This window comes from Citrus sinensis, chromosome 1 (genome assembly GCF_022201045.2).
Source record: "Citrus sinensis cultivar Valencia sweet orange chromosome 1, DVS_A1.0, whole genome shotgun sequence".
NCBI lineage: Eukaryota > Viridiplantae > Streptophyta > Magnoliopsida > Sapindales > Rutaceae > Citrus > Citrus sinensis.
Window position 1 is genome coordinate 19,879,401 of NC_068556.1, and position 10,284 is coordinate 19,889,684.

The 10,284-nt window shown below is 33.8% G+C and overlaps 2 protein-coding genes and 1 long non-coding RNA gene across 5 annotated transcripts in view; 2 read left to right on the forward strand and 1 right to left on the reverse strand.

Moving 5' to 3' along the window:
- The window catches only part of LOC102622499 (uncharacterized), a 37,078-nt gene extending 35,564 nt beyond the window's left edge, over window positions 1–1,514 (forward strand). Inside the window, exons 11-12 of one of the 2 annotated variants that reach the window (XM_052437248.1) lie at window positions 504–716; window positions 1,080–1,514. In XM_052437248.1, the coding sequence (XP_052293208.1) occupies window positions 504–716; window positions 1,080–1,409 (543 nt within the window). In that variant the 3' untranslated portion in view covers window positions 1,410–1,514. The remainder of the gene's footprint in view (window positions 1–503; window positions 717–1,079) is intronic. The other variant, XM_052437253.1, reaches the window with a different exon arrangement.
- LOC102621916 (DNA repair protein XRCC4) overlaps window positions 1–9,701 on the reverse strand; it is a 30,240-nt gene extending 20,539 nt beyond the window's left edge. The window contains exons 1-3 of one of the 2 annotated variants that reach the window (XM_052437290.1): window positions 9,485–9,701; window positions 9,244–9,386; window positions 9,054–9,131 (exon numbers count right to left, since the gene is read on the reverse strand). In XM_052437290.1, the coding sequence (XP_052293250.1) occupies window positions 9,054–9,131; window positions 9,244–9,386; window positions 9,485–9,617 (354 nt within the window). In that variant the 5' untranslated portion in view covers window positions 9,618–9,701. The remainder of the gene's footprint in view (window positions 1–9,053; window positions 9,132–9,243; window positions 9,387–9,484) is intronic. The other variant, XM_015533660.3, reaches the window with a different exon arrangement.
- Window positions 4,513–6,679, forward strand: LOC127901111 (uncharacterized). The gene is made up of 2 exons (XR_008053194.1): window positions 4,513–5,260; window positions 5,530–6,679. It is a non-coding gene; the product is annotated as an uncharacterized LOC127901111 (long non-coding RNA).
- Window positions 9,702–10,284: the final 583 nt, after the last annotated feature.

A 10,284-nucleotide genomic window follows, 5' to 3' on the forward strand; every position in this document is an offset into this window, starting at 1 on the left:
GTTGCAATCCCTGCCCATATTTTATGTGATTACGTGCTGAATTAAAAAAAAAAAAAAGCAGCTGTACCAGATGTTTGCAAAGCAAACGCAAATATTTATACTTAATGATGGCTGTGGGACACAGTGAATGTATGGGCATTGTGGAAAGTTTGATTAATCCCAAAGCGATTATAATTGTGAAATTTCCGTCACTTTTTGAATAATTTAAGTTCTAACATACTGCTATCCACGATGGAAATTGTTTAATCTGAATGGGTGGCCCAGTGGTAAGGGTGAATGTAGGGTAAGATGTAAACTCATGTCTGGGTTTGACTCACACATGATGCAAAACTGTTGAACGCCAATATTATATCTTGCTGGAGGTTGCATATACTTGAGGGTTTATGTCTGTTAACCGAAAAGAAAAGGAATCCCTTTGTTCTCATACGGTTGACCCTTTATTATCATAAGGTTGACTTGATTTTAAGTTGTTCTATTCTGATTAAGAGTTTCTGCTTTTGCAGCATGAGTTGGCGACTAGAACCGTTGACAGTCATGTGTGGGATGAAATTCGTAACTTCAAGAAATGCCTTATCATGATGTTTGCAAAGCAAGAGAAGGAATTAGTGTTTCTCGAAACAGTGATGGGTTTGGGACAACAGCGTCGCCATTGTTTGATTGAGTGCATTCCTTTGCCCCAAAAAATTGCGAAACAGGCCCCTGTCTATTTCAAGAAGGTTAGATTCCGTCATTCATTCTCTCTCTATTGTTCTTCTGGTTCTCCTTGTCTATATTATGCTTCACTTTATTGTTAACTGTGGTTAATTTGACTGGCCTAAGTAAAGATGTTTTTGCTGCCCTTAACTTTGTGTAGGATTCCCATTTATTGCCAAATTAGTTGCACATTTATGTAAAACAAAATTGGAGGTTGGCATGGCATGTACATAGCTTGCATAATAAAGTAATGTCCTGTAAAGTTCATGTTTTTGAACTGATCCTCCCATCCACATGAACACCTCTTTTTGTTTGCATGTCCGTGTACGTACAATTCTTTTTGTCTCAATATATACAGTACAAGTATCTGAAACTAGCTGTTTCAGGCAATTGATGAAGCTGAAGATGAATGGAGCCAGCACAATGCAAAGAAGTTAATTGATACGAGTGTGAAGGGCTTGCGTGGTTCAATTCCAAAGGACTTTCCTTACTTCCACGTTGAGTTTGGTCTAAATAAGGGTTTCGTCCATGTAATTGATGACGAAACACAGTTTGAAAGCAGCTTCGAACTAAACGTCATAAGAGGCATGCTTTGCCTTCCTGAGGAAGACATGTACCGTCGTAGGAGGCATGAATCTGTGGAGACACAAAAGCAAGCGGTTGCAACTTTTGCGCGGGACTGGGAACCGTTTGACTGGACAAAACAACTTGAATAGAAAACTGTGCAGTGGGTCTAAAGCAATTCAGGACTTCAGTTTTAACTTAAATTGATGAACTTGGCCAATGGTCTTTTATAGCCCGTTGGTAACACACATGCATAGGCTGGATTTTCAGCAATATGTTATATTTGTAGTGTTGTACATAGGGCGTGTTTGGTGCATGGGATTGTGTGGTATTATATCATTATTCACATTAGTTTATTACCAAGAAGATGTTTGGCAGAATTTAATACCTCATTATACTGCATTATAATGCAGCATAATGAGGCGTGGGGCCGCATTACGCAAACCCGAGGGAACCTCGGGTTTGTGTAATGCGGAAGCTTTTTGCCTCAATTGAGGCAACAGTTAATGCCTCAATTGAGGCAAATTTATTTTATTAAAATATTATAAAAATAAATTATTTTATTACTAAATACTAATATAATGAATAAAATATAAAAATAAATTATATGATAATATTATTTTATTTATTAATGATTAATTATTAATGTAAATAATATATTAATATTATAATATTATTTACATTAATATTAATTTTAAAATTAATATTATTTAAATTTATACAAATTTAAATATTTATAATTATTTATATTAAATTATAAATTTATTAATATATTAAAATGTAAAAATAATAATATATTGTAAATTAAAATATAATTTAATATTATTGAATAATAATTTATTAATTTATATTAACAATTATAATATTAATTATAATCTAAATTTATTATTTACATATAATATTAAATTTTATAAATTTGTTTTATCATAATTATAATACAAATTTTAGAAATTTAATCATTAATTTTTAATATTTACTAAAAAATTGTTAAATTTCTACAATTAAGATTTCTATATTTATTATTTTTCTAAGTATTAATAAATATAATTTTTAATTATTTAATTTAATTAATCATAAAAATTAATACAATACAATGTAACGCCAAATATAGTTTAATTAAAAATTAATACAGTACAGTGTAGCAGCAAACATTGTACAGTATTGTTATAATATAATGCTAATGCAATACAGCATAATACAATACACCAGCATTAAAATAATGCAATACAGCATAATACAATACAGTGTGCCAAACGCACCCATAGTTTTTTATTTCTAGTGATATGTCATCAAATTTTTGTCCTGGGTATGGTAAATTTTATTTTCTCATCGTTAATATTGATAATTTTATATCTCTACACACTTGTTAGATGCAACTTCACTTGGGGTACATAATTGTGTGCTTCAACTATCTAAATTCAGAATTACTTAGTCCCTTATTACGGTTACTCAAAAAGGGCTTGTCGCTGACTAGTTTACAATTAATTCTAATTCCCTTTGTAAATTAAAATATTAGGTTTTTCAATCAATATCAGGTTTTCTCATTGCAATTAGGATTTAAAATTATAATTTGATCGAAGATTAAGACTGTGTTGAGTTAAGCTACAAGCACCAATACAATTAATTCTGATTCCCTTTGTAAAATAAAATATTTTCACCCTTTATTAATTAAATCTTTACTCCCCGTCAATTCTTCTCCAAATCACATAACGCATGTTTGTAGCACTAATCGACTTAATTATTAATTAAATTTTTTATTTGCATATCTGCTGGTCCATTTGTTACCGAAAGGGAACCACTACCAATGTCATCTCTTTGATGCGACAATTCCCATCGTTCAATTCTTCGCCAGACTCTGAAGCATTGCACTTTTGGCGACATCTGATCTGAATGTGGGCTTGCTTCTGCTTGTTTCTGAAAAACAACCTGTTATCTATTCAAATCCTGATAATATGAATCTAAATTTGGACTCGTTATCGACTCCCACATATTCTTGCAATTGTATGTGATTGCATTAAAAATGGTATGAAATGACATTTTGTTTTTCCCTCTTTCCATTGGGTATAAAATTAAGTAATCGTGAATATCCTTCCATTTTCTCAAATTTTCCTTAAATTTTTTTTTTGCCTTAAGAAAGCTTACCAAATGAAAAGATGAGTAAAGGGATTTGACTGAGGAATTTTTGTCAAATGTGGAGGATGGAAGCCAAACAGACGTGTTTCATTAGGCAATAAGCAGGCGCTGCAATTCAGCTTATTTATTTATTACAAAATTATATAAGAATACACGAAAAGAGCCCTTTTAAGTTTTACCTTGCTCGTATGTTTTTATTACTTGCGCTAATAAGCCACCGAAAAATCAAACGTCGGTGACCGGTGGCGGAGGAGGGGCGCAAATCCTTCCCTTACCGGGAATCATACTGCAAGGATTACCGCCAATAGGTGGCACGGGAGCCCTCTGGAGGGTCGCATGGCTAATAAGGTTACGAATATGCGGCTTCGCATGCAATGGCCTCAAGGCTGAACCTAGTTGCATTGTGCTGCTTGAAGCGAACAAAATGATGAACATGAACAAAATTGTGAAGAAGCGAATGTTTGTTCTATGGAACTCCATTTTTTTTTTTTTGGGTGAGTTTGATGGAGATTTCTTGTGTGCATATATAAAGGCTTCAGGGCTTTGTCTCTCCATCTTTTAAAACCAAGACTATTCTTGCAAATATAGAAAATAAAACCTGTAACATTTAACAAAAAGATTCTAGATTTTCTTGATTGGCTTATAAACTTTGGAATATGATATACTCGACTGTTCGACAACTCATTTAACAAATCGATATACTATTTTTATTGCTGGAAGGATGAAGTCATAAAAGATGCCTATTTGTTGTTGATTATCTTTTCCACAATTATTATCCTCAAATGAATAAAAGAATGACTCTCTGTCTTTAAAAAGGATCATGACTATTATAACATGAAAATGTATGAATAAAAAGTAATGATAAAATCACAATTACTTTGTACAAATAATTGTACACAAATTGATATAATATGAGAATATTAGTTGTATAAAATTATCATAAATAAGTTCATATAATTAAAAAAAATAACTGTTATTATTTTTCAGCTGATCTTTTTATACTACATTATTTTGTATACATTAAGTTGCATAAAATAGGTTGATAAATTAAGGATTAGAACTATTATGATACTCAAATATATATTTCAAAATTTAACACTATTTTAGTATGCAAAAGGATAAAAGACACCCAATTCAAGTGCCTCTCATTCAATCATGTTAATCAAAAGCAGCAAACGCAAACACACACTTCCCTCTCTATTTAGAAACCCACCTCAAAGCCCTTCACCAAATGCAAAACCCAGTAACCAAAACACAAAACCAATCTCTGTTTTGGGTCCAAACAAGTTGGAGTGCCGTGTAAGGCACCACTGTAAACCAGGTGCAATCAGTCCCAAAAAAGCCCAAGAATATTTTCGTCAACTGATCCAAACCAAACCCATTCCTAATATTGATACGTTCAATTTCCAAGCCTAAGCGTTATGATGTGTTGTTTTCAATGTACAAGGAATTATAGTGTTGTGAAATTAGGCCTGATTTGTACACGTTTAATATTTTGATCAATTGTTTTTTTCAAACGGGGAAAATAAATTGTGGGTTTTTTGTATTTGGTGAGATTATAAAGGGGGATTTTAAGCCTGATTTAATTACTATGAGTACTCTGTTTAATGGTTTGTGTTTAGATGGTAAATTGTTTGGTGCGGTTGAGTAGTTTGATTTGACCGAACAACGTTTTAAAGGTAATTTTCATGTCTATGGGATTCGCATTAATGGGATGTGCAAGATTCGTGAGATTGATTCTGCTATTAAGTTGCATAGGAGGATGACTTGTGAGGCTGATATGGTTACTTACAGTGCAATAATTGATGGTCTTTGTACAGATGGATCTGTTGATGACGCAATAAAAATGTTCGCAGAAATGATAGGAAAGGTATTTGCCTCGATGTTTTTGTTTATAGTTCGTTGATTAATGGGTTGTGTACCTTTAATAGATTAAAGGAAGCTGTTGAGCTTTTTGATAAAATGGTTTCTCAAGGTATTACTGCTGAATTAGTCACTTATAACTCACTGATTCATGGTTTTTGTTGAATGGGATTGTGGAAGGAGGCAACTAGGATTTTTTTATCAAATGTTAGGTGAAGGAATTTCACCTGATGTTGTAACGTTCACAATACTAATAGATTGTGTATGCAAAGACAGATAATTGGGAGAAGCAAGGAAGATTTTCAGTTTGATGATTAAGCACTGAAGGGAGCCTAGACTATTAACTTATAATTCACTCATCAATGGATTATATTTGGTTGGTCAAGTGGATGATGCTGAAAAGCTGTTTTGAGTCGATGGTAGATAAAGGGACTTGAGCTCGATGTTTTTACCTACAATGTAATGGTTAATGGCTATTGCAAGAGTTTGAAGACTGAAAAAGCTATTAGCATCTTTCAAGAAATGCTTCATTAGCGATTGAAGCCCAATACAGTTAGTTACAACATACTTATAACAGACTTTTGTCAAGTTCGAAGAGTAGCAGAAGCACAAAAAATCTGTTCAATGATCTGCCTGCAGCTGATCTATTTCCGGATTTATTCACATATTCAGCTATGAGAGATGACCTTTTCAAAAGTGGCCACGTCGAATAGGCAATGGCTCTGCTTCAGACCCTTGAGAGAGACAAGTTTGAGCTGAATATTGAGGTTTACAGTTTAGTCATTGATGGGTTATGTAGAGTGGGCAGATGGGAAGAAGCTAGAAAGAAGTTAGATCAACTGTCAGGGAAAGGTTTGGTTCCTGGTGTTGTAACATATAGCATTCTGATCAATGGCCCCTGCAAGAAAGGGATGATAATGGAGGCTGATAAGTTGCTTGTCCAAATGGAAGAGAAGGGATGATTTCCAGCCTCTATATCATTCAACACCGTTATTTGGGGTTTTCTTGTGAAAAATGAAACTGATAGAGCAATGCAGCTTCTTGAAAAAAAAAATATGTAAGAGGAACTTCTCACCAAGTGAACAAGTAACTTGAATGCTGCTAGAACTCTATTTTGTAGATTCTCAATGACGTGCAACCATTGAGGCACTCCCAAATGTTCTTCAGGGGAACTCTTTTACTGTAAATTCTGTACAATGATATGGGGCAAGTGACGGAGAGAGATAGCAATAATCGGTAACTTTACTTTCATCTGTGAGAATTGAGATAATAAAAAATATGTCCTTTTTATTCCCTAAATGTAATGGTGTTCAAATTTGCACGTTCAAGATGTAATAGTTTTCAGATTTGCACGTTCAAGCATTTTGTCATATTCATGTTGTTGCAATTGGATATTTGTTTTATTACACATGATACAGTTGTTTAAGATTGTGTACATTTGCAGTTTCCTTTTCCTACTTCAATTCTAAGTGTGGGTGAATGATAAATAATCATCACATCATATATTATTGCTTTTATCTTGGTGAATTCTAATGTGCCAAGAGTTTGCCCATGCTGCCGTGTCCCCTTCACTTCTTCCTTATCTGCTTTGTCACCCTTGTATTGAGTTTTGTCGGCAAGGTTCTGATTTCGGAAATTTGTATAAAATTGTCTGCCTACAGTGCCTGTTCTTTTGCCCTTGCAGACAAGTTAAATGACTCAATCCTAAGCTTGCTCACGCATCTTATTAGTCTGACTGATTCCACTAGTTGAAGTCAATGCTTCACTGGAAGTAAGTATTCCAAATTTTTAATTTTGAGTATACAAACTCACTGAATAATTAAAGACGAAGACAAACGTTGAGCAATTATATGCTGTAGATCTGCTTTCTAAGCACCAAGCTGAAAGCTAAGGGACTTAAAGTCCTTTTGCTGCATTTACTTATTGGGAATGAAGAAAAATCTGTATCCCTCTACAAAACTCAGCACATTCATTACATGATTTACATTATAAGTAAGAAAAAGGAGAGGTTAGCATTCACTGCTCAAATCTAAATTTAATTACTTAGATGCTATTTGCGAGAAATCCTCTTTCTACCACGAGCCCTACTAGCTGGAACACCTATTGAAGTGCTTGTAATATCCTTTGTGGGTTGTTCCTCACTCTTGTCATCATCACTGCCTCCATCAAAACTCTCAGTTTTGTCTGTAGACTCTTCCTCTTCTTGTTGCAAATCCCCCATGACTGCCTGTTTTGAAAGCTTGTCTCGAAGCTCTCTGAGTTTTGATTTCTTTGAATTCAACACACCAAGGAACTAGAAGCAGGAAAAAACTTGAAGTCAGTCTTACATACTAAGAGAGTAGAAATTTGATGATCTCCAGATCCTATTCATCCTTTGATAACTTGCATGCCCAGAGTTCAAAAGATCATGAAATTACAACTATGACTAAATGGATCTTCTGGAAACATAAACTATGGGAAATCTCAACCATACATATAAGAATTCAGCATTCATACATTTTCATTGGGAAAACTGAATTGGAAAGAGCAGCTTCATCAGAAACATCTGATGACGTCCCTAGTTTTAAAGTTTTATTCTTTTGGTCTTTGTCTTGGATCTCCTGTTAGAGAGCAATATTACCAGTGTTATTTATTCACGCACCTTTGAGTAGATTGCTGATTCAAATTCCACCTTCTCATTTTTAAATCTCTCACTTTGTGCTAAACATTTCTGAGTCTCCACTTTCAGTCTCTCAAATGATTGAGTTTTTGTGACAACTTCATCCTATAAGCAAAAGTGATAAAACATGAAAGAGTTATAATATGACAGAACTTCATTGCCAAACTAATTGATATAGGCATTTCATCTGCATCTATCAATCCAAAGAAACAACAAGGATAATAGAACAAAATGTTCAATGTCATTTACAGCCAAACATTTATACCATGTGTATATAATTTAGAGGTGAAAGGCTGCTTCACCTAATCCAATATAGCTCATTGGTACAGAAAATTCTATAAAGAAAATGAACAAGCCTGGCAGGACCATTCATTTGAGTTATAAAGAACGGAGTTGAAGCAGCCAGGCTAGGGCTTCTTCAAACTTGGCCATTAGTACTGCAGCTGATTTAAAATTTTCCACAATAAGACATGTTGCTACAATCACTTAGCTAAAAGTATAAAATAAGATTCCTCAAGTAGCCAAAATCCGATTCAAGCTCACATACTGTGTGTGTGAAAATTGAAAAATGTCTCAGCTTAATCCATAATGAATAAAAATCATTATAGATGATTCTAACAACCACTAGGACAGCCAACAGACCATGGAGCAGCAATTCGTCACTGATAAGAAACAAAAGTTGAAGTTAATCAGCATGTTTGAATTACATTCCTTGTAACCACTACTCGCTCTTCCAACCTAAAGTCTGGACCACCTACAGAGAAAGTGAACTTCTAAAGATATAAATGTCTATCATGGAAATTATATTTAGCATTGTCCTCATGAAACAAAATACAAAGAACCAAGTCAATGTACAACCATTGATAGTTTTGAATCAAACATCAAGAGAAATAAATCCCTTCCATTGAATATAAACGAACCCAGTATGGACAGATCCCAAGTCTTTTCTTTCACTGCCCTTCAAACATTACTTACAATATGCACCAAGTCATTGAAATCTAACGAACATTACATACACACTAATAAAGTAAAATTGTTTCAACTAACAATCTTCAAAATTTCAGCCAACAAAAAAGCAAAAGAATCTTACACTGAGTCTAATGTTTGCATCCATAAGAAAGTCCAAAATTCCTGCAGTAACCTTCTTGCTATTAGGTGCCGGTCCGAATTTCCACCGCCATTCAAGCTTAGTCCCCTCCTTCTCAAATGTCCATGACAACTGCAATACATCACAATCACAGACATACCCACATAATTTTAAACTTCACCTTTTTCCAATTTCAATTTCGATAAACTAACGTAAATTTTAAAATATAATAACAAAAACTTACTCTTTTACATCCATCAGCAGCATCAGTAAAACCGTAAACAGAACCAGGCTGCTGAAACCCTAAATAGCGCTCGGCCAATTTGATGTACTCGGTCACCGGCTGGTCCCACTGCGCCGCCCTATCTTTCACCTGCTCCTCAGACGCTGTCGAAAAGACGAAAACGCTGTTGCTTTGAGACACACCCAAAAAGAAAAATGACAAATTTAAATTTAAATTTGTTACAGGTTTTAACTTATAATACCGTTGCAGAGCCAAGCGTTGAGACCGTCGGTGATGGAGAGATCGAAGTGAGTTTGAAACCACGTGCCTTTGGCGAAAATGGGATCCGTGGCGTCGGGAATCTCCAGCTTTAGACATGTATGTCTCGTCTCCATTTTTTCTGACCTCCTTCCTCGAGAAGCCCCAAGTGCGAGTGCAGAAATCTTCCCGCCTTTTCGAGTTGCGTGTTTTGGAATTTGGACTTTTCGCACATATTTATATAGATCCTATACATAAATAGTAGGATATGACCATGTCTATGAAAATTGAAAATGAATAATTATTTTTTTAAAGATAAAAGTATAAATTATTAACATTTTATTAATTAAACACATAGGCGTATTACACAATATTTCAAATCAAGACCTAAATTTTGTTAAGGCTGTCCCCTAATTAATGGGATTAAGTAATGGTTTTTCATCGAATCTATTGGATAATTTCACACATTAAAAAACAATGAATTTTTTTAAAAAATGTTAAAGTGAAATATGTTAATGCTTGTGTCCATTCTTTGGTCAAATTAGCCTTAAGAGGAAATACCCTACTACCTGATTAGAAATAATACTAGCAGAGGTTTCAAGTGTAATGGGGTTGTGATTAATGGAAATATTTACTTTCTTATAAAGAAAAAAATTACACCATCTATTCTATAAAGATGGAATTATTTTTAACACAACAACCATTATAATATTTTTAAAAAATAAAATAAATATAATGAGAAGTGACTTACTTTGTTGGAGGGTATTATATTTAAAAAAAAAAAGGACAAAGACTCTAATATTT